The sequence below is a fragment of the Hylobates moloch genome, unplaced genomic scaffold (assembly GCF_009828535.3).
Source record: "Hylobates moloch isolate HMO894 unplaced genomic scaffold, HMol_V3 SCAFFOLD_8, whole genome shotgun sequence".
Classification (NCBI taxonomy): Eukaryota; Metazoa; Chordata; class Mammalia; order Primates; family Hylobatidae; genus Hylobates; species Hylobates moloch.
The window spans coordinates 49108466-49133467 of NW_026652283.1; the positions used below are offsets into that span (position 1 = coordinate 49108466).

General features: G+C 45.3%; 1 protein-coding gene across 14 annotated transcripts in view; it reads right to left on the reverse strand.

The window, feature by feature from the left end:
- Nucleotides 1-25002, reverse strand: part of LOC116473135 (AGBL carboxypeptidase 4) — a 1494771-nt gene that overhangs the window by 41959 nt on the left and 1427810 nt on the right. For 12 of the 14 annotated variants that reach the window (XM_032160791.1, XM_058443101.1, XM_058443097.1 and 9 more), the window contains one exon: nucleotides 22939-23101. In XM_032160791.1, the coding sequence (XP_032016682.1) occupies nucleotides 22939-23101 (163 nt within the window). Of the gene's footprint in view, nucleotides 1-22847; nucleotides 23102-25002 lie in introns of all 14 variants that reach the window. The other 2 variants (XM_058443095.1, XM_058443094.1) reach the window with 1 other exon arrangement.

Genomic DNA, 25002 nt, shown 5'->3' on the forward strand with positions numbered 1-25002 from the left:
TACTTTCCCTGGATCAAGTCCAAACCCATTAATCATGGTAGTCCGGGCCTCTGTCTAGGCTCCTGCTGCCTTCTCCTGACCCAACTCTCCCTTCTCCCCATTCCTCACTGACGGCCCCACCACACTAGATGACATGGGGGCTCCGGGATGCTCCACACTGTCTTTACCTCTGGGCTCCTCCTCATACTACTTGGCCCCTGCAATGCCGCAAATCCCTGTTCATCTCTGTGCCTTTCTATGTCTATGCTTTTGTTTTCATACTTCCCCTGCCTATCAACTTGTTCTTTGAATGACTTCATCTCTTAACCAGCATATATACCAGGATCACCAATTCAAACGTCTTCAGAGGATGGATTCATAATGTAAATATGTGCAATGATAAGTATGAAACAAGGGAGCAGTGACAAGTGAGACAGTAAATGCCACGCTCAAAAACCTCAAACTCAAAACTCACTCAACCAACCAACTCACCAGCCAACAAAACATTTTCCTTGCCATACCCACCATCTACAGGAAGGAGTCAGCCATGGGCCACCAGTTGATGACTGTTGATGGCCCTCCATCTGTAACCTGACTCTGAGCTTGGCTTGGCCCACAGGATCTTCTGTGCTCAGACTCTACTTTCAACTCTTGCTATCTCCATGCATCTGGCTCCCTGTTCAGGGGAATTTTCACAGTCTGTGCTGTCTCCTCCCCTTTGGACCTCACATGATGTTCACTGTGTGTAAATAGCTGAAAACAACACTAACATTTACAGTGAGTAAGCCAATCCCATCATACACCTGGCCCAGGCAAGATGTTATTAGTCAGCATCTTAATGAAGCCTAATTACAGCAGACGATGCCTCCTACCAGGTAAGGCAATGGTTACAGATGGGAGCAAACCAGGAAATCACTGCCCTCCCCCAAGAGCTTGCTCCACTGCAGCACTGGACAGTTAACTCTGGGGGGACTGAATAGCTGTAGTGACCAGAGTCCAGCCGAGGGTCCTATTAGCAGTAAGAAATGACCTCTCTCCCTACCGCCAACATAAACGCAGATGGGACAGGAAGTGGAGCTGGGCTTCTAGTTGGTCAGTGACCACCTTCTCTTCCAGCTGACATTCTGTGTATTTCCAGACATGACTGGGTCTCCTTGTTTCCAGTATCTACCCCTGAGTCAGGCCTTGGTAAGGCGTTATAGTCTTCAAAACATGATCTTTGTTTCCTCAACTTCTTGTTTTTTTTCTTTATTCCTCCATTTACTTCTCTTTTCTCTTTACAGCACTCAAGCATCCAGGGTCCCTCCCAACCCCACCTTCTAATGCAGGTCAGTGGGTTAATAGTGCAGGCTGTGGAATTAATCAGCTCTAATGTGAATTCTGACCCTCCACGTCTACCAGCTGTGTGACCTTGGGAAAGTTATTTTATTTCTCTGGACTTCAATGTCTCATCAGTTAAATGAGAACAATAATCCCTGTCTTGTCTTCTTCACATGGTTGCTTTGAGGTTGAATTGGGGAAGCCTCCTAGGGCAGTACCTGCCACATAACTGACTGCCCTCCCTTAATCCTGCAACTTCACTGAGAAGTCATTAGGGAGGAGAAGTTCTTGGCCCTTGCTAATTGCTGCTTTCTTGACTGGGGAATGAAGTATGGACTTCACAATGCTCTCAAAATCATACTAAGGGGAAGTACCCACTGGTCTAGGATAACTCTAGCTCCTTCTGCATACACCATCCACTCCTGTTAATACAATAATTTCCTCATGTTACGCTCTTGCTCAAGAACCATCTCTGGCCCCCTGTTGCCTATAATCTAAAACTCGAAATTAGTACTACGGCATTTAAGGCTTTCTATGATCTGACCCCAAATAACCTTTCCAACTTTAGTTCCTAAGCCTCCCTTGTATGAACTCAGCATTCAGGCCAATTTCTTCACATGCTCAGTTTTACCACTGAGCCTTTATTCATCATGACCCACTCTTCACAGTGTCTTCCTGTTTTGTGAGTTCCTTCACTAGACTGTGAGGGTAGATGCTATTTTTTAAAATTTCAATAGCAATAGAGCTGATAAAATGAAACTCTCAATAAATAGTTGTTAAATTGGACTAAATGCCATCACTTCAAATACTTCTTCTCTTGTAAGTTCCAGAACAGATCCTTTTGGATGGTCTAATGTAGTCAAGTTCAGACTCTGAAACCAAAAGACTTTGGGTCAAACCCAAGCTCTACCGCTGTGATGGTTAATTGTACGTGTGAATTTGGCTGGGCCATGATGTTCAAATAAGTTGTCAAACATTATTCTGGATGTTTCTGTGAGGGTGCTTGTGGAAGAGATTAACATTTAATCAGTGGACTTTGAGGCAAAGAGATTGTTTTCCATAATGTGGGTGGGCCTCATTCAATCAGTTGAAGGCCTGAATTGAACACAAGACTGACCTCTCTTGAGCAAGAGGGCATTCTGCAGCAGATGGCCTTTGTTCTTGAAAAGTAACATTGGCTCTTCCCTGGTCTCCAGCCTGCCAGCCCACCCTCGTAAACTGCCAAAATTGCATGAAGGCTAGGTGTGGTAGCTAATGCATGTAATCTCAGTGCTTTGGGAGGCTGAGGTGGGAGGATTGCTTGAGGTCAGGAGTTCAAGACCAGCCTGAGCAACATGGAGAGAAACTGTCTTTAAAAAAAACAATTAAAAAACTGCATGAGTCAATTCCTTGAAATAAATCTGTATATACATGCACACGCACACCCTATTTGTCCTGTTTCTCTGGAACACCCTGACTAATACAGCTACTTACTGTCTGTGTACCTTTATCAGGTCATTTTACCTCATTGAGCCTTTGTTTTCTAATGTATAAAATGAGGATGATTGTTCCTCCTTCACAGGGTTATTGTAACAACTCACTGTCGCCCTGACTGTGTATGTCAGAGCACCTGTAATTTGTGAGCTATTTCACCTTGCTAAATCTTATTATCAAGGTCCATCACCTCCAGGAAGTCATCTCAACTGCTCTAGCTCTCTTTGCTCTTTGACATTCCTGGGGTCCCAGAGGAAGCTGGGCCCACACCACAGCCCTGACTTTGCCCTTTCTTTCAGCACCCAAGCACATGTGATGATGCCCAGCACTGCACGAGCCTGGTGGGGTATGGAGGGACTGAGGAGGGGGCCTAGTAGAGATGTTAATACAGAATAATCTAGGGGCAGCTCTCAAAGCTATAGCAGAGGCTGCTGAGAAGGACTCAGACACAGTGCTGCAGCCAATTGGGTCCTGAATTGAAATTCATCCCATTGCTTTTTGTCTCGACAGGGTAATAAAAAATTCCTCAGACAGTATATTACGAATGCAAAGGTACAACACTGGCTCTCTGCTCTCCACCACTGTCTGAGAGAAGGGGACCTGTTGGGGGCCTGAAGGAAATAGGCTTTGAGAGGAGGATAGTGGGTAGGAGCAGATGGCACATCCTTGGCTGAGCAGGGAGGGCTGGACCCTCACGGTGCTAAGCCAGTGCTTCCCGACCTTTCATGTCATGACTCTCTGAGAAATTTTTGATACTATTTGCAGACTGAAGGAAAAGGTGAGGGGCTTCCTTCTGCTGGAGGTTATTGGCCCTGAAGCTTGGGTCACTCCAGGCCTTGTGAGGCTGTGCAAGGGCTGAGGGACCTGTACGTTGGTACAGCAGCAACTCATCCAAGCACCGAGGCTGGGACTCTATTTGATATGCTTTCCTTCCGGCTAGAAGCAGAGAAGATGCTGAGGTCCTCACAGGTGACTTGAAAAGCTCAGTTTGGAAGTCTTATTTGGGCCCTCAAGCCCCACTGGGTCTTACAGTTGCTGTTTTTCTTTTTGGATCAAGCATCCTGCAAATCTGATCATGTCATTCCTCACTCAAAATGACTACCACCTACATGCTTAAGCAGGGAACATAAAACAAGGACCCCACTTCTCCATTGCATCTCTTGCACTCTCTCCCCCAATGATTTCATCTATTTTTTAAACAACACTCTTCTCTCTCTCTGTCACTCTCAAACCAGTCTGCAGGTGGCCGGTTTGACTGATCTAGAATCAATGACCAGAAGATAAGGCTTTAGGCTGGCTTGGCTCCAGGCCACAGTGGAACTCAGGTCTGCCTTCCTCCCTGTTCATCCTGGGGTAGAACTGAAGTGGCAGTGGCTCCCCGTGACATGCTCTTCCCCTGGCGGATCACTGGAGTGGCAAGTGCTAGCCCAAACCACACAGGCACGTGGAAGGCCTCCTTCTGAGTTAGTTCCATTAGTGTCCCTTTGGCCAAAGCAAGTCACCTAGGTATGCCCAACATTAGTGGGGCTAGGAAGAATACTCCACCCACAGCCCTTCCCTGTACTTGAAGCTCCAGACATTTCCAGCTCCTGGAAACAGCATGTTGTGTCATGTCTCTGGGCACTGGCCTAGAATGTCCATTTCACTCTGTGAGTTTCAGCTCATGGGCTCCTCCTCTACGAAGCCATCCCTGCCCCCCAAGGCAGAGTTATGCACTTTCTCCCTAATGTCCCCTCTCTACCTTATGTGTCCTTTCAGGGTACTTCTATTAATAGTAATGTTTGGATGTCCGTTTCTCCATAAGACGGCACTTTTGGAATGCAAGAGCCTTTCCTGACCCATTACTGGGTCCTCAGCCACCTTGTATGGGGCCTGGCACAGAAGGAATGCTCAGAAACTTTTTGTTAAACAAATGAGTGAATAATTGAATAAATGAATGGCCAGTGTCTGGTCCTTTTAATTTCAATGTGCTCGCCAGCCTCTTTACCTGGACCTACTGGTCTCTGTGTATGCTTTGACCCTGGGTCCATTAGCATACAGCTCAAAACCCCATGTCTAGGTTATAATAGACCTAAGTCACACTGAATAGAGTTGAAGGCCCTTGACCCATCATCCATACTTGTGGTTGCAGTTTGAGTTCATAGAATGTCTGATCAGGGAAGAACATAGAGACTCCTTCATTCAACTGCACCTTAAGGGAAGAAGCAATGTCTTACTCATCTTCGATTGCCAATGCCCAGCACAGGGCATGTGACAGAGTAGGTGCTTGGTAAATATCTGTTCTGTGTTTTTCACTCTCACACTTTTACAGGTAGAAAAGTGAAAACCCAGAGTGGGAAAATGGAGTTACTGAGTTACACAGGCTGTTTCTGGTAGTCTGGATTCCAGCCTGGTTTCCTTGTTCCAGGAGCCCAGAACCTAATAGACTTTTTCTAAGGCCTTATTTCTTGACACAGACCTAAGGTTACATGAAGTAGGTCCTTACTAACTTCTTCCAAATCCTTCTTAGAACAAATTGATGGGTCACTGGTGGGTCTAAACATGGATAAGTTCATGTTGCTTTAAAGCCATGAGGTCAAAAAGCAGTGTACGGTGGTAGCAAAAGAGCAGGCTTTGGAGGAGGGCGAAAGACCTGGGTTTGAGAACCAGGAGAAATACTTGCTATGTGACCTTGGACAAATCCTCTAATTACCTTGAGCATCAATCTCCCCCTCAACCCTCCACCATCACCAAATGGGACCATAATGCCACTCTTTTGGGGTTGTAGTAAAGATTCATGCTAATATACGCCATTTACCTAGAACATCTTAATCACAGGTGGTCAATCACTTAAAATGAAGTTGTGTTTTCAAATTATACTTCAAAGCTGGCCTGCCGCACTAGCCACCACCTTTGGAGATTGTTTGCCCTTACAAAGACTTCCAGTCTAGATGCCCTGCCATCCTGGTAGTTTAATATTCACTGTGCTGCTGCTCACTGTGGAACGGCCACTGACCATAAAGTTTGACATTTTGAAGATGAAAGTGCTTTGAATTAGTCATGCATATGTGAAGTCATTGTTCCTTCTTGTCCTGCTCTGGAATCTAAAAATGACTTTCAACAGAGCCCAGTAACTTTCCCTCAACAATCACCTTCCGGTGAAGAGGTATGGAGGAGTTTAGGCCAAGTAGAAACTCTCAGTCACTCAGAAGAAAACCAAAGCAGAGTGAAGGCAATGTGCACCACATTTGGAGAGAGGAGTCTGTCCTGCCACAGCTTCGTGGTCTGCTGCCTCTTCGAGGAGCAGTAGGGGCTAGAGGGCTGTGAGAGGTGGGACAGGGCAGGTGAAATCTCACAGGCAGTCTGGATGTGAACACAGGAGGAAGAACAGTGCTGTGGAATCCTGGGGCTTTGGGTTCAGAGCTTGGCTATGCCTCATACAAGTTTGGTGACTCCAGGTAAGTTAATATCGTGGGTTAACTTTTTTTTTTACTTGTAAGATATAGTGGCTGCTTCATAACACTGCCATGAGAATTAAAGAAGCTCATAAAGCACTTAGCACAGTATCTGGCACATAGTAGGCAAACAGTAAATCTATCTCTTCTCTCGAGAGATTCCCAGCTTTCTAAAACTCAGACACCTTCCTCATGCTGTAAATGTTGTGCATTCCCAGAATCCCAGACATCCACTTGCACATACTATCACTGAAGTGCTTAGCCAAGGGGATGTGTGCTTGAGATTTTCCAGTCTGCCTTAGTGCGTATAAGTAGGGGTTGACTACAGACACACTTTCTTATGAGGAAACTCAAAAGAAGAATCCTCTTTTGCTTTAAAACTGGTCATCTGGCTTCGTGTGCCTCTGTAGTGGTACAGACAGTTCTCCATCCAGGCAATCAGATGGCCTCCCAACCACCTGGTCAGCAGATCCCTGACTTACTGGGATCCCCATGAAGCGAGCACACAGAACTGTAAGGTGTAATCATAGATATCTCCCTTTACCAGAGCCAGTCAGGGTGTTAAGTACTGACATGCATTAGCTCATTTAATTCTCACCACAACCCTGAAAAGTTTGTACCATTACTTGTATTCAACAGATAAGATATCTGAAGTTCACAGAGGTGAAGTAACTTGCCCAAAGTCACACAGGGCTTGGAAGTGGCAAAACTAGGATTTGAAACCAGACGTGTATGATTTCTGAGTTCCCGACCACTGAGCCACATCAGCTCAAATCCCCGCATTCCTGGCCTTTGCCTGACCCTGCACCACTTAGTTGTCCTGGCTTTCTCCATAGCTGGGCTGAGAGATGTGATAGTCTCAGAGGATGGTGTGAAGGATGCAGTTTACTCACATTTGTCTTGGTGTAGAGTCTAGCTAGACTTCAGACAGCTGCGTGCTTGCACTGTGTTTTGGGACTGTGCCCTTGGCATTCATCAGGGGACACTATGAGAGGCATCCTCATGCCACTCACGTTGGCATCTGCTGAAGGAACGCTCTTGAAGCTAGAGGCCACTGCCTCCTACTGGGCCCCCACATGGATTCCCAGGTGAGATGTTTCCTTAAGAGCTCAGGGCTAGGAAATGCCTTTCATTGGTTTATTGTGGCAGGTGCTTTTGTTATAATTTACCACAAGTGATAAATAAATGAGCAAGCAAATTAAAATAACTGGCCCATGGACACATCCACCAGGATGTCATGTGGGCCTCGGGAGATTCCTTTCTCACCACAAACCTTTCCTGTAGGACACACCAGGAACAGAGACTCCTCTGGGCATGGTGACAACCTCTGGTTGTCCCTTAACTCAGTTCACAGTTAATTCAGCCCCTCATCAGACACTCAAACAAGAAACTACTCTGTCCTCTCTTGGGGAGGCAGAAGTGAGAGACAGTGAACCCCAAAAACAGTTCCTTCAAGGTGAAGGTCAAGTCCCCAATTTATGAAAAGCTCAATAGGTATTACAGCATTTGAATCTGAATCTGAACTATGGTATGAGGAATGGGGAAAGTGAGGGAGGGAGAGAGGGAAGGAAGAATTGGAAAAGAACAAAAGAAGGAGGCAGCAGAGTGGGGCTGAAAGGGATCTGAGGAAGGACAAGGACTACTGAGCCCCTGCCCAGGTCAGAGGCCACTGTAATAGGCACGGACACAGGTCCTCTCATTCAATCATCAACATCAGTTAAGGTGTCAGAGCACAAAGCATTGCTCAAGGTCATCGAAGTGGAGAATACTTAATTCTCCACTTAAGAGAGGACAGAGTGGCTTCTTGTTTGTGTTTCTGATACTAAATGTGAATTTAGTGCAATGCGTTTCCACTGTTCGCCTTGAGAGAGGGAGCTAAGGTGGAAGAAAAAGAGAAAAAAAAGTGGAAGAGGTGGGAGGAAAGAAGGGAGGTTGGGTGGGGGGAGAAGATAAAAAGTGGAGAAGGTAAGAGAGGGTGTAATAAAGTTATGTGCAAATTGTGTGTGTGTGTGTGTGTGTGTGTGTGTGTGTGTGTGTGTGTGAAATAGAAAGACAAAAAGACAAAAATGAAAACAAAATGGGGAATGAAAGAGGAAAGAGAGATGACCTATGCAGGGAAGAGGAATGCTATGTAGAGAGAGACTTGGGAGAACTGAAGGGGGGTGCCTCTCCCATCTCCAGCCCCACAGAGATAGCTCAAGCCCTCCAGAGCATAGGTGTTAGCCCGGACAAAGGACCAGGCTGCCTTCCAATCCTCGATGTGGAAGGGAGCCTCACACAGCAGCCATGCACCCTGGGGGCCAGGAGAGGGCACTTCAACCTCAGGCAACTGCAACAAAGCCGCAGCTTGTGGTCCCCCAAAGACAAGTGGCAGAGGGAAGGAGCTGGAGAGAGTCCAGACTGTTGCTCAGTTCAGTGGGTTATGAGCCCTGTGGCCAGCATCTTTCTGATGGAGCTAGGTTCTGATGCACATCCCTACTAACACAGGCTGGGAATTAAACTGACTTGGGTCCTCTGTGGCTGCCTTTACACCAGCCCAGCGCCTCCTCTAGGCCCTGCCCCTGCCCCTTCTCTATTCTAGATCTTTCTGTCCAATAGAGCAACATGCTTCCAACTTCTCCCCAGCCCCCTCCTGCTCTTCCCCTTCACCAGGAATCATCCCTTCTTTGAGTCCAGGGTGAAACAGTTTTCAAAATTATTTCTTGCCTACTATGCCATTTGAGCTGCCTGGATATTTACAAGGTAGGTGCAGTAGGGAGAGTGGGAAACTGGCACAGATGAAGTGTCGGCTGTCTACATTCACATTAAAAAATTAAAACCACTGGACTTTCCAGTTCTTAAATTCCATGATGAGAACCCAAGTGTCTTAACTCTTTATCATGACATGTTTCCTCAACACCAGACTAAGGAGGGCTAATATATGCTGTTTCTAGCTGAGCATCAAATACCAAATCCCAGTCACAGACTGAACCCTGGCTTTAGTCACAGATCTTGACTGTAGACTGAGTCCTGAGACTAATCCTAAGTGAATTTGTCCTGGTAAAAGTTCCAAACTATGCACAGGAGGACAGAGATTTCTACTGGGATATCAGAGTACTCTGAACACACCTTTAAGAAAGCTGTTATTTAAGAATCTGAAGAACCTCTTAGGAATCTTAAGAACCCTTCATGGAAGTTTCCATGAAATCTATAATCCAAACAGATTTCATCTCTTCTGATAACCTAGGAATTTATTACTCAGATTTCATCCAACTGGGTACTTGGCTAGTAATAATAATAATAAGAGCATCATTTATTGAGTGCTTATTATGTTCCAGGTAATCTATTAGGCACCCGAGAATTTGTTTTGCTTCCATCTCCTCAAAACAACACTGTGAGGTAAATATCATCATAATCATCATTACAGATGGACAAACTGAGGCTGAGAGAGATTAGGTCACTTGCCTAAGTTTACACAACTGGTAAATAGCAGAACCGAGATTTGTACCCAGGTCAGCCTGGCTCCAAAGGCTATGCTTGCTTCATTCTATTATTAACAATGGCATCTGTTATATCTCAGCTATTAGCTTCTCAGTCATATGGCTGATTTCTTCAAAGAAAGTGTCTTTTAGTGGAGCAATCAGAGGATTTAATATCAGAAGAAACAAGTTCAAGCTTCTGTGAGGCTATTGCCCTACCACCTATGCACTGTTCCACTGGACAGGCTTCCTCTTAATCCAATTCTGAGTTTCTGTACTTCTAGAGCCTGAGACTGGTCCTGGCTTAGGATAGGAACACAGAGACAAAATGCACCTCCTTCTCTAACCCTTGAATTCCTTGTTTGTAAAATAGAGATAATAATACTTTACGGATTGCTGTGGGGATCAAATGAAATGATGGTTCCGAATACACTTTATACACTGATGAATGCTGTTTATTTCTGGATGGCTTACCCAGGTCTTGGCATTCTGCAGGAGCTTCATAAATACCATAAAAATATGTATATTTTTTTCTTTTCTTTTCTTTTTTTGAACTGACATCCAAGCATCCTTTATCTCCTCTCTCTCTCCTCTCCACTGACTCATGGCCGAAACTGCATGGATTGAGAGCAGTGGTCCTGACCTCCTCCTCCCTCTAAGTTCCAACTTGCATCCCTCTCAGCCACAACTCCCACCTCCTGTCTCTTGAGACACATCAACAAGCCAAGCATGGCCACAACCCCAGCTAAAGGCCCTTGTCTCAGACAGAGTTGGCAGCTACCTCCTCTTATTGGCAGCACATTTATCATCTTGAGGAAAATATTGATGGATAAGAAATCCCAGACAGGCAGCATGTCTTGGCTGGGCATGCAGCCTGAAGTGAGGTATGAGGTGCTAGTTTTAGTGTCTTTCTGAAAGAAAGGGAGAGTTGGTGGTCCTGTAGAGAATGGCCCTGCGGCCCCAGGGGTCACAGCAAATCCTAAGAAGACCGTGTCCTACACGTAGTAGATGTTCAATAAATGTTAGATCTAAATTAAATAAACTATTTGAATGAGCCTGAAGGATGGAGGCCCTTTGTCCAAACCCTTCATTTTACAAATGGGATCTCGGGCAGGATAGTGATTTGCTCGAGATCACAGCAAGTCAGCAGCAGAGACTGGATAACAAAGTATGTGGCTCATGAATCTCACATCAAAACACTGTCCAATACCCAACATTCCACTAGGAGATATCCAAAACTTCTGGCCAGACAGTATGATCTGAGAAACTGGATCTGGGCTCCCGAGGGGAATCAGGAGGAAGGAGATCCTTAGATTTACTTTCAGAGCCAATCTCCCAGGAACACATCCTTTTAAAGATGAAAAGAGTGAGAAGGGCAGGCGGGTGTTACTTGGTGAGGTGCTGTGGCATTTGCTTATGATATGTTCACCTATCTCCAGCTGACCCCATTCAACTCATCCTGCCCGCTGCTGCCACAGTGACCTCTAGGCAGCACTGGTGTGGTTGTGGGTCACTGGTGCTTCACTAGCTGGTTCCCATAGCCTTCTCCGGCCTCATTGCCTCTCACTCCCTAACTCACACCCAAGGCCCAGACATGTCCACAGGAGGAAAGCAGCTCTCTGGACTGGACACACACTAGTCTCTCTGCCTGCAGAGCCCTTTGCTCCCTTCTCATCCTTCTAGACTTGGTAGAAGTGATGGTGCTTCCGTCCTGCACCTCCTCCCACCCCCGATCCCCTCAAGGTTAGGTTAGATGCTCCTTTTCTCCATGTCCTGTGTTCCCATCTGTCACAACTGTCCTGCAGTCACTCTCCTGCCCATCTCCTCCACCACCTGGGAACCTCACCATGCATAGGCTACAGCCACTCAGTTCTGCATCCCCAGAAACCAGCATAGGGCCTGGTGCAGCATAGGGGCTCAGTGAGTATAGCCTTGGATTCCAGACCCTGCCTGTCCTTATCTTCCCCATACAAGTTCAGAATGGAGCTATCTATCTCCCAGTGGCTCTTGTTCTAGCCTCTAGAGCCACAGAGAACAGATCTACTCCCTCTGCTTCATGAGAGCTCTTTAGAGCAGGGGTCCTCAAGCCCCTGGCCATGGATTTGTACTGTGGCCTGTTAGGAATCAGGCTGCACCGCAGGAGGTGAGTGGCAGGTGATAGATCATTATGACCTGAGCTCCACCTCCTGTCAGAACAGCAGTGGCATTAGATTCTCATAGGAAACCCTATTGTGAACTATGCATATGAGGGATGTAGGTTGTGCACTTCTTATAAGAATATAACTGATGCCTGATGATCTGAGGTGGAACAGTTTCATCCTGAAACCATCTCCCCTCCCAACCCTGGTCCATTGAAAATTTTTCTTCCATGAAATCGGTCCCTGGTGCCAAAAAGGTTGGGGACTGCTACTTTGGAGATTTGACCAAAGCAAATTTGTAGTCCCTAAATGTCTTCTTGCCAAAGAAAATATCCCCAATTATTTTTAGCAGTTCCTCATATATCATAGCTTTGGGTAGGGTGACCAACCATCTTTGTTTGCTGAGAACTGTCCTGGTTTTGGCACAGAGTCCTCTCTTTTGGGAAACTTCTCACTCAGTCCCAGGCAAACCAGGGCAGTTTGTAAACCTAGCTTTGTGTTCCCTTTCCAACCTGATGCCTCAGGACCTGTGCACCATTTTATCAATGTTCGACATAGAATGGGGGCCAGAAATGAACACACAGTTCCCAGGGTCGTTGACATAGCAGGGCAAAGAAAGGCCAACACCTCCTTACTCCCCAAATCTATTTCTGTGAATGCAGCCAAAATCAGCTTCAATTTTGGCAGGAGGGTAGTGTGGTGGATGTGGGAGTTGACACATTGCCCTGTTGATCAATATCAAACTTAATAGTGTCAATTAAGATGCCTAAACCATTTTACTGCACAGGAAACCTCATTTCCCCAAATCATTACTTCCAAAGCTGCTTTTGTTTTATTCTTTTTACTCTAAGGGCAGAAATGACTCAATATCTTTGTTCCAATTATTGTCCAATTAAGCCCCCCTCAAATGTTCCAGGCATTCATGCATTCAACAATTATTTATTAAGCTTCTACAACATAGCAGACAGTCCCTCTCATTGTCCTTGGACTGATAAAAGTTAGGCCTAAACCTGAAACTGGTTGGAGCTAATCTTGGGTAAAGGGTCTTTCCACTTTTGGGCTCTCCCCACACTTGTGCAATAAGAAGGTGGGAACACAAGTATTATATGCATAAGTTGAAGGGAATATTCATATAGACAAACAGGTTCAAGTTACTTAGGAACCATCCAGGATTTCTTTTGACCATCAGCTAACAGCCATAATCCTGAAACAGTATCAACTCTCTTTATCATCGACTTGGTTTCCATGGAGGCTTGCGGGTGCTGCTAGTGAAGGCTGGCAGTTATCACTATAAAGTAACTTTACAACTTTGTAATTTGTAGCTCTCTGCTGACAGTAATATTAACAGCACTTGGAATTATGGCCATAAACTTGACAACAGCAGATAAAACCCTTAGAAACCTCATTTTAGGGGATGAGGGAGGCTAGGGGAAGGTAATAACATTTAGGTTTTCCGGGCCTGGGCAGGAGACATTCAGAAATCAGGGGCACATTGGGAGGCCGAGGCGGGCGGATCACGAGGTCAGGAGATCGAGACCACGGTGAAACCCCGTCTCTACTAAAAAAATACAAAAAAATTAGCCGGGCGTGGTGGCGGGCGCCTGTAGTCCCAGCTACTCGGAGAGGCTGAGGCAGGAGAATGGCGTGAACCCGGGAGGCGGAGCTTGCAGTGAGCCGAGATTGCGCCACTGCACTCCAGCCTGGGCGACAGCAAGACTCCATCTCAAAAAAAAAAAAAAAAAGAAATCAGGGGCACATTTTGATCTGGAGGTGAGAGGCAGTCAGCCTAAGGCAGGGCTCACAACAGGCAGGAGCTCAGCCGGGCACTGCAGAGAGGGTGTCTGGGCAGCATCCAGCAGAGCGGCAAGTGGGCTATCAGGGATTGCAAACAGGTCAAAGCTAGGGATGCTGATCAGAGAGAGGGGCGAGAGTAAGAGCTGACTGGTAGGTCCCAACCTCTGCAGGGTTCAGAAAAGGCTCTTGTCCAACAGGAAATGGAGGGAAACTGGGAAGATTACAGAGCAGGGAGGAAGGTTAGATAAAAACCTAGCAGGCAGAGTGGAGCGAACACACGCTTTGAGCTGGATCAATCTGGATTTTACATTCCCACTCTACCACTAGCAGCTGTGCAGCCTGGGGCATGTAGGTTGATTTTTCTGGGCTTCAATTTCCCTACTTGTGAAATGGAGATACTATCTCAAATGCCCAAATCAAATGATTCTCTATGTATCTGGAAATAAAGATCACATCATTTTATCTTCTATGCTAAAGATAGTAGAATTAGGACCCAAAGCAGGGAACAGACCTCCTCAAACCTACATCACAAGTTACAGGCAAAGCTGATGCTCTAGTGCAGGGACCTGAGCCGCTTCATGAAGCACATTCTCAATATTATTATTTTTACCATTACCGTTACTATTATTATTATTAGTCATTCATTCAGCCAGACAGTCAATCAGAAGGATTCATATTTAAAGATCAAACTCTAGCCCATGTCTGTAGGGAGGAGAAAAAAATCAACAGACTTCAGTACAGTTCAGATTTCGGTTCCCAAAACCCTCTGATGGAAGCTTTTTTTACTTATGAATCTTAACAAAGCTTTGACCTTGGGTATGACACACAAGAACTAGGAAGTACCTAGGTATCTTTAGATGCCAACCAATAGGTGAAACTTGACTACTTCCTACTCTTCTGTCCTCCATCGAAAATTTAGTGAAGGCTCTCTGGCAAGAACAAATATCTAGGCAGTACCCACCCCCAACCACATACAGATGCCGATACTGTTTCTGACCAGCACAGATCACATAACTCATTGCCCTATTCTTGATCCAAGTGGATTAGCAGATACTGGGTGAGGCCTGCTTCCACTTCATTCATTCATTCGTTCATTCATTTGCATCCACTGAGTATCTACCTACTATCAGGCTTTAGCTAGAGCGGTGAAGTGATTTAACCAAGGCCACATAGGTTTACGAGGGGGTCAAGGGGCAAAAGGTCAAAAGGTCATACTGGAACTGGGGTCTTAACTCACAGTCTAGCTTTCTCTTCACCAAGTTGTCAGGCAGAAGCCCACTTTGACTGTGTACAACAAGAAAATCTTTTCTTCATTGCGACTTTATAGTACCTTGTAGAAAAGTCTATGTTGAGTCTATCCAAAGCCCAGGCCTGTCTCCAGAACATCAGGTCTATAGAGCCCTCTGCCAACCAAACTTTTCCATTTGGATTTTACATAAGCCCCTTATACTCAATAGATTACATACAGAGCTCAAAATATCCCCCTCTCCAACCCTTTTCTCCAATAGTCTGTAGCTAAATGATTGGCGCTACCAGCTATCATCTATCATATTGTTTTTTATTTTTATTTTTATTTTTTTAGATGAAGCCTTGCTCTGTTCCCAAGGCTGGAGTACAATGGCATGATCTCAGCTCACTGCAACCTCTGCCTCCTGGGTTCAAGCAATTCTTCTATCTCAGCCTCCCAAGTAGCTGGGATTACAGGCACCCTCCAACAAGTTCAGCTATTTTGTTGTTGTTTTTGTTGTATTTTTAGTACAGATGGCGTTTCACCATGTTGGCCAGGCTGGTCTCGAACTCCTGACCTCAAGTGATCCACCCGCCTCAGTCTCTCAAGTGCTGAGATTACAGGCATGAGCCGCCGCGCCCAGCCCCATATTGTTTTCAAATCAAGAAGTGGGCATCTTCCTTGACTCTTTTCTCTACCCCATATCCAATCAGCAAGAATACTCAATCCGGCCAGGCGCAGTGGCTCATGCCTGTAATCCCAGCACTTTGGGAGGCTGAGGCAGATGGATCACGAGGTCAGGAGATTGAGATCATCCTGGCTAACATGGTGAAACCCCGTCTCTACTAAAAAAAAAAAAAAAAAAAAAAAAAATTAGCCAGGTGTGGTGGCGGGTGCCTATAGTCCCAGCTACTCGGGAGGCTGAGGCAGGAGAATGGCATGAACCCAGGAGGCAGAGCGTGCAGTGAGCCGAGATCGCGCCACTGCACTCCAGCCTGGGCGAGAGCGAGACTCCGTTTCCAAAAAAAAAAAAAAATAGGAATACTCAATCCTACCTGTTAGATATTGGAACATGTTAAAATGGAACTTTTAAAATTGTAGTTTAGGCTGAGATCCCAAGACTATAGACATCACAGTTCAGAGTGAAGTATGAAACCACCATGCAGGACTTCAAAAGTAACCCAGAAAACCAGTTTCACAATCTTTAGCTCACCTTCGGACATGAGGGCCAGTGGAAGGAAATAGTGATCCCAACAGGGGTAAACCATCAGATCAACAGAGGCTTAGGAAGGAACCATAAGCAACTGAACTGAGCAGACACATCTGCTCACATCAACAGAGCTCAAGCACCAGGAGAGGGTGTGTCTAAAGAAGCTTGTGAGGGACTGTCCATGCTGTCTCATGAGAGTACTAGTCCCCTAAGACCTTTCCTGTTCCTTTTCTCCTCACCCTCGCCTTGCTCAGCCTTGGAGGAGTGAACAGCTACTGTTACCCAGATTGAGGGGAAGGGCTGGGAAGCCAAGTCAGGGAAACAGAAGTGAGCCAGATCTTAACCCCCTGGTCACATGAGCAGCCTATTTGAGACAGGTCTGAGCTAGAGGATGGGGAGTGTTTTTACTTTGAAGAGGTTTGATGTTTTTCATTGGACCAGACATAGTCATTGCTAAACTGAGACTGTTTTGTGACTAGAATTAATTAGAGAACTTTTAATTTCCTGAGAGTGATTGGAGACTCATGGGGCCTGCCAGAGCTTTTATATCTCTAGATTTATAATCTCTATCTATCTATCTATGAAGCCAATGGGAGACAAAAAAGAAAGTTGTTTCATAATTGCACCTTGTGAGTACTGCCTGTTCAATGTACCTGTTACATATTTCACAAATCTTTCTCTTTCTCTCCATGGTCTGGCTCTGCCTATATTTATGAATCACCTGCTGCTTCTGGCCCAGCCCCAGCTACCCTCCAATCCTTTGGATGTAGCATCCTCTCTCTGGCATCTGGGCTCTCACCTGTACTTCTCCCTCTGCATTCCATTCATCCCAGAAGTCTGAGCCCTAGTTTCTCTTCTTCCACGAAGCCTTTCTTCCCACTCCCTCCTGCACCACCCCAGCTGGGTTAGATGACTCCCACTGCTTCCCCAACCAGCAGAGTTCCCCTCTGCCAGAACTTTTATCCCTCTGTGATGCTATTGTCTCTTTACCTTTCTCCCTCCCCTCAAAACTGTCTTCATCTTGAAAGCAGAGACCAAGCTTTTTTCATCTGTCTTTTTCTAGTGTCTAATGTGTTTGGTTGGATGGATGAGTAAATAAACGATAGCTTCAATGTCTGATGTAGGTTTCAGAGGACGCAGTGCAAGGCATATATGGGCTCTGAAATGAGACTAACCCAATTAACTGAATTTCATATCTCAGCATCTTCTCTTGACCACATCAGCCATACCCTTCCCCTTAAGAGCTAGCATTTTCTTATTTCAGTGTGTCCACACCTACAAGCCTGGGTGGAAACCAGTCTGCTCAGGACCCAAGGTCTCTGTTTCCAATGTTTTTCTCATCCATTATGTCAAAGAGCTATTTCCTCTTGGCTTGTAACCAGACTATAAACAAATGCCAGATAAGCTCTGGGTTACTTTATGATTCCAGTTTAGCCTTTCTCTCCCTCTTTTTTAAATCGTTTGAACAGAGCATATTTATTACTTGGCAGGCCAGTAAAATGTAAATAGGGTTTCCTGAAGAATGGTTCAAAATTCGTAGGAATTTATCATTTCACAAAAACAACAAATGACAGGAAGGAAAGGCAAGGGACCTAATATTTAATGGCACAGACTATATGCCCAGTGATTTATCTGCATGCATTCTCCCATGTAGTCCTAACAACAATCCTGTGATGTAAATAATCATCCTTACTTTACAGATGAAGAAACTGAGGTTCAGAGTGGTTAAATATGGGATTAGGGCTCTCAGTGAGAATGACGCAAAAGAGAACTCACCCCTAGGACTCTGACACCAGCGCTGTATTCTTACCACATCGTGGACAGGAGAGAGGCCAAGAGGCCACTGGCCATGGCAGAAGCCTCTGAGGATGTCTCTCTTTTAGGTTCTGTTGAAAGCTATGGGCCTTTCCTTCCAAAAAACAAACTCTGCATATTTACTCACAGCTTTGCATACATTTTAGATGGTTCACAGGCTTTTGTTGAAGCCATCCGTAAGCCCCTCAATTAAGAACCCCTAAACTAAAAGAACGAAAGTAGCTATTGGCTTGGCCTGACTAGCTGCCCGGGACACTTTTGTATTGATTTTCCCTATTAAATTGGAAACTCTTATGTTCATGGAATCACTGAATATTAAAACTCAATAAAAACGTATGGATTATTGATGACATGGAATATTGATAATCCATGGATTATTGATCCAATTCATCTAAGCATGGAATTATATAACTTACATTTTAGAATCAGGAACACCTTAGAATGTCAGAGCTGGAAGGAACTAGAATAGTGATCAAGTCCACATGTAATTTTATTCCACAAAACTCTGATGGGTAGGAAGTATTACACACAGAGGCTGAGAGAGGGGACAAGACTTGCTGGAGGCCACCCATAATAGCATGGAGTCAGAATTCAAATCCTAGTTGCTGGTTTCAAATCCAGATTGTCAAGTTAAAGATTCAACCAACAGAAGGAAAGCCATGTAGTCTGCATGGGGCTGAGAAAAGTCAAGACAAGAACATTTGCTGAGTACCTACCAGATGCCAGGCAGTACCAGGGGAATGCAGATATAGTGCCTTATTTCACCCTCCCAATAACATGCAAAGTGAGTACTATTTTTATTTTACAAATCAGGAAACAGATTCAGAGTGGTGAGATAAGTAGTCCAAGGTCACACAGCCAGGTAAGCACCAACAACCATGTCCATTTCTTTATTTCCTAGATATAGTGGAGAAGGGAAGTCAGAGAGCAAAACCCTGGTCATGTTTGGCTGGTGCTTTTCCAAGGAGAAGAACTGAACCAATGGACACATATGCTCTGGTCTGTGGAGCGGTGGACCCTATTCTGGACCTAGGTGAAATATCCCTTGGGATTTTCTGCATTCCCCAACCCTTCCTGATGTGATACTCATCCAGTATCCTCTAGCTAACTAGTCTGGCCTCCATGATATTAGGAAGGGGGCACCCTGGATGACAGAAACAAGAAACTCCATCAATGGAACGGCACATCTCCCATTGTGTGAACCAGTCATTGTTCTGTGGTCAAGGCAAGACCCTCAACTGTGATGACCCCACCAATGCTCTTTGCCCTACAAACCCTAACAACAGCTGCTGATCGCTTGCTGTAACAGCCCTATCTATCTTCTTTCACACAGACAGTGGTCCTCATTCACATTCACATAAACCTTTTCAATGTCACTTAGTATTTAGTTCACAGTGCACACTCACACAAGCTATTTCCTTTAACCTCCTTGCAACTCAGTGAGGTTAAGTATTATTATGTCCTCCTGCTACAGATTAGGAAACTAATCTGAGGCCCAGTGAGGTTATACAACTTGCCCAAGGTGACACGTCTAGTAAGTGGGTGAGCCTAGGATTCAAACCCAGATATGTCTGAATCGAAAGTCTGCTCTGTTTGCATAATACCGTATCTGTATTTTTAATAAATATCTCTATTTAATTCCCACAGCAGGGGTTAGACAAGTGTGAAGGTCCTTGGTCCCTTTGTAACAGTGAGGAAGCTCACCTCAGACAGATTACAGGACTTGCTGAAGGGTGCTCTCAGGGATGATGTTGGTGCTGTCATCAGAATCCAGGTCTCATGATTCCTAGTCTAGAGGACATTTTCTCCCAGACCATATTGGCTTTCCCATCAGACCATGTAATTTCTTTTTCTGATTGGGACATGGAGCCAGCAGCCAACAAAGATCACAATCTGTCTCCCTGAAGTCTCCCTCTGTTATGAAATGAGAGTTTTGTTTCTTTTTTAAGTATTTCAAACAGAACCCAGGTCAAATCACCCTTGCATGCATTGAATCGGCCTGAGCTTCCCTGGTGCAGTTTGTTTCCTCCTCTCATCCTCTAGAGGACAGAACAAGGCAGGGTAGATTCATCAGTGTCATGGCCTGCTCAGCTTGTGCATAGCCTCTCTATTCACCTTAACCCCTTCCAATCACGTGCTCCCATTCCCTGTTGCCACTCCCAAATAGTCAGTTACCAAGTCTTCTCAGTTCCACATTCTAAATATTCCATAGCCACCACTCTGGTCTTGGCCTGGATTATTTCTCACCTGGATTTTTATAACAGCCTCCTAATGCATGTGCCTGCCTACAATACTGGCCCCCTCGCATCTGTCCTTCCATTGTCTACATTCAAGATCAAACTTCTTACAGCTTTCCACTTCAGACTTATCATTGAGTCTGAAGTCCTTCAGCCATAAGGGACCACTTACAGCTCCTGCCCATATCTTCTGTACTCCCCTCTCTGTCTACCACATCCTCCCTTCAACAACACCCTCACCCAGTTTGACTAGTTCATATTAAAAACTCAGTTTAGGCCGGGCGCAGTGGCTTACACCTGTAATCTCAGCACTTTGGGAGGCCGAGGCAGGTGGATCACGAGGTCAGAAGTTCGAGACCAGCCTGACCAACATGGTGAAACCCCATCTCTACTAAAAATACAAAAATTAGCGGGACATGGTGGCGTGCACCTTGTAATCCCAGCTACTCAGGAGGCTGAGGCAGGGGAATCGCTTGAACCCAGGAGGTGGAGGTTGCAGTGAGCTGAGATCATGCCACTGCACTCTAGCCTGGGTGACAGAGCAAGACTCCATCTCAAAAACAAACAAACAAAAAATCTCAGTTTAGATGTCTCTTTTCCTGGGAAATCTTCCCTGACTCCCAGGACTGCGTGTGAGTTCCCTCTTTCCCCCACGTAAAGACATCCTTGTCTCTAGTATATTCTCTGTTGCATTCCCTGTGCCTAGAACTTTACCTGACCTATGACAGGCACTCAATATATACTTGTCAAATGAAAATGTCCCAGAGCCTTCTGGAATTCCTCCACCAGAATTTATCATATACATTGTAATGATCTCTTTCCTTTTCTGTCTCCCCAAGTAGACAGAAAGTTCTGTGAGTCAGGAACCATGCCTTTTTATTCAGTATTTTACCCTAGGTGCCTTTTATGATTCCTGGTATGTACTAATGGTGTGTTTACTTTTGATAAATGAGGGTTGGCTGTTGAGGGGTGGAAACCTTGGGCCTGAACCAGGGTGGGCTTTCTACTAAGAAACACATTTTCTTCTAAGACAAAAGCATGTCAGAAGTGCTAAGAAAAGGTAGGAGAACCTGTCAGATTGGACAGCAAACAACAACAACAAACTATGTGCAGATCTCCTCTGGAGGGACCCTCATCTCACTATGAATAAGGGTTGCAGAATCCCCTTTAGTGCACAAGCTCAAACTCTTATTCCAGGCAGCTCTCTGTCTCTTTGCCATAATATTATGGGAGAGCAAAGCAAGTACAATGTGGAATGAAGCATATGCATGTGTTATAGGAGTTAGCAGATTCTGGAGAAGCCATAGGCCATATACATCATCTAATGTGTGTATGGGGCATGAAGAGGGGCCGTGTGGCACATAACAGGTGGCCAGGACTTTGGAACCCACAGACCCTCTTCCTCAGAGCAGAGCCTACACCCTTGGCCTTGCTGAGTCAGGTGGGTATTAAAGCAGACTGCAAGATGACTTTCAGTCTTGATGACTGTACATAGGGAGCTCTCAGTTCCAATCATAATATCTCTGTGTCCAACAGGATATGGAACACTGCTCTAACACCTGGCCTACCCCCTGACAGCCCTTCCTTCTAGGGCCATTGCCCTACTTCCAATGTTCCTGGCAAGGTACCTGGACACCATACCCCCAGCCCTCCCAAACACACACATACAAGCAGAGCCACTAAGTTGCAATTGGCTGGTGGGACTAGCCCTAAGTCATGCCACTTTCAGAAAAGATGTTTTCCTGCACAGAGGAATTCCATAAACACTCACCAAGGGTTGAAAAAAATGCTAAAAAGACCACTTCTACTTCCAGGGAGGGGGAATTTGCAGAAATACAGAGTTCATTTCATCTAAAGTTCCTTCCTCCTCCCTCCACTTCTCTGAGAAAACTAAGTGTTAGGAAAGAAGACATAGATCAACCTGAAAACAAAGGATAAAGGAAAGCAGAATCTGCCACGATCTCTTACAGCTCTGATGCAGTGACCTTGATATTAAAATCAACACTCAGGAAACTAGAGTTACTATATAATCCCTAAAAAATTAGGCAAACTAGAAAATAACTTCTAATTTCATCATGGAAGTCTTGGGAGTTTTCAGAGAAATTTTATGAAGAAACTAAGAGGAAAAGGAATTTGTCAAAGGAAATGCAAAGGCAGAGAGAAAGATGCATAGAGGATGAGAGGGGGAAGACAAGGAAGACAGAAGACAGGCAAAGAGGGGAGAAAGAGAGGAAAGGAGGATGGGATGAGAGAGAGGACAGAAAGGAGGGGAGGAGGGGGGAAAAGAAGTAAGGAAAGAGAAGCACAGGACAGGTGAGGAGGGAGGAGGAGGGCATAGAAGGAGAGGGACCAAGGGGGAGAAAAATAAGTAGAAGTGGAAATAGTGAGTAGAGGGAAGAGAAAGTGGGAGAGGACAGGTTAGACAAAAGATGAAAAGAGAAAATATGGTTTTGTATGTTCAGGGTTAGAAGGAGTCAAGATCATCAAGCTCTTCCTCAGCAACCCTGGAGGTGGTCATCCAGCCTGTGGACTTGCATAGCTTAGATGGCAGAAGACTCACGGCATCATGAGAGAAGAGAGGGGAGAGAGATGGAAGCAGAGTAAGATATGGGAAGGCCATGGGTCCAGCTGGCCTGGGAAGGATTTGGAGCATGGCAATTGGGGTGTGAGTGTCATACGAAGGGCTGAGGCAAACTGGACAATCCAAAGACGCCACCAGAAGAACAAGCACTCCATCCTCACCTGAGAGTCTCGCCCTTACCTGAGCTGGGGGCCTAATTCCCGATCTGTCAGACTTGGATACTCTCGGCTGGATGAGGGCTGGCCCAAGGCTGGGTGGGGACTAAGGATACAGGCTTCTTCAGTGTAGGGCACAGCAGCCGTGGTGCCACTGATGATGTAGCTGTAGAAGGAGACCTCTAGGGTGTAGCAATAGGAAGTGTGGTCCAGGAGTCCACCGAGGAAGCGACGGCCAGTTCCTGCTTTCACAGCGTCCCGGTTAAAGGATGTGCTGGACTGTGAAAGACAGAGTAGGGAGGAGAGAATCACGGCACCTGCTGGCAACTGGATTGTGAGCAAATTTTACAACACCTCTGGGTCTCAGCTTCACCGTCTGAAGAGTGGGATATTAGCCCCTCATCACATGATTATTATAAGGACTGATTAAACAAACAGAATTAATGACAGAAGCAAGCAGAGTTATTGAGGTGCAGTAACTGCCACTCAACGAATATTTGTGGAAAAATGAATGGAGAGAGAGGGAGCAGGGAAAAGTAGACAGAGGAAAAAGAAGCAACTACATTTTGATGATAATCAGAACTAACATTTGGAGCCTGGCATGGTGGTGTGCACCTGTAGTCCCAGCTACTTGGGAGGCTGAGGTATAAGGATTGCTTGAGCCTAGGAGTGTGAGTTCAGCCTAGGCAACATAGTGAGACCATGTCTCTATTCTTTTTTAAAATTATTATTTTATTTATTTTATTTTATTTATTTTTTGAGATGAAGTCTCGCTTTGTCACCCAGGCTGGAGTACAGTGGTGCGATCTTGGCTCACTGCAAGCTCCGTCTCCCTGGTTCATGCCATTCTCCTGCCTCAGACTCCTGAGTAGCTGGGACTACAGGTGCGCACCACCACATCCGGCTAATTTTTTGTATTTTTAGTAGAGACGGGGTTTCACTGTGTTAGCCAGGATGGTCTCAATCTCCTGATCTCGTGATCTGCCTGCCTCGGCCTCCCAAAGTGCTGGAATGTCTCTATTCTTCAAAAAGAAAAAAATTAAAACAAAACAAAACAAAAACAAAAACAAAACCCTAAAATTTGGGCAGTGCTTTCAATTTTATGATATTGTTTCCCAGGCAGTATCTCATTTAGGCTTCAAAATAACCACTTGAAGTAGGTGTTCACATCTTATCTCTCTATAGATGAGGAAACTGAGGTTTCTTCTCTATAGATGAGGCATATGAGATTGCTCATAGAGGTGGAGCAAGTAAGTGATACAGCACAAATCTGAATCCAGAACTAAGTGACTCCAGAAAACCAAGGACTCTGCTTCCCTTAGGGATAGCTGATTCATATCCAGAATCACTAGAGCATAGGGATCATGGCTGCTTCTTTACTAAGATGTTGACAGCACCCATCACAGTGGATAGAGAAATGAACAAGCATGTCACTCTCAAGTCCTCTGTTCAAAGACATGCTCTACTACCCACTGAATGCATGATGTCAGGCAAGTTGACTTACTTGTCTTAGCCTCAGTTTCCTTATTTGTAACTTGGAGGTGAAAATAATATCTCTTTCACAGAGTTGTGAGTGTCAGTTCACTTGGGGTTAGAAGGGCATTCTATGCTAACCCATGGAAATTTAAGCAAATGAACAGACCATGGTTTTAATAAGAGAATACATATCTGATTCAGCAGGAGATAAAGGAAGAAGGAAAAGAGGTAAAGTAAACACCAATACAAGAAAGGCACAGAAAGACTGTGAAAGAAACAGAGAAGTGTGTGTGTGTGTGTGTGTGTGTGTATGTGTCTATTTTAAGGTAAAGGAAAAATCAGAAAATCATAGAACGTCAGATGTGAAAGACCTTTGAAATCCATGTAGTAAACTCCAACTCTCCTGTTTTAGAGTTGGGCATTGAGGATCAGAGAGAAGAGAAGGGAAGAGAAGAGACAGCAATTGGACTAGGACAGATGACCTTGACTCCCACCCTTAAGGAGGCTGCAATGCAGAAAAATCAGGCAAGCCCAGAAATAAGGCTGTCAGACTGTGCCCCTTTTGTAGTCCCTGGAAACTTCACCCGCGTGAGGAGGGTCTCTGAGGCCTATGACCCAGCCTTCCAGAGAACTTGGACTAAGGAGGCCACATTCTTTTCTGAAATTGCAATGGTCTCAAATAGACAGGGCCATCCTATAGAGAC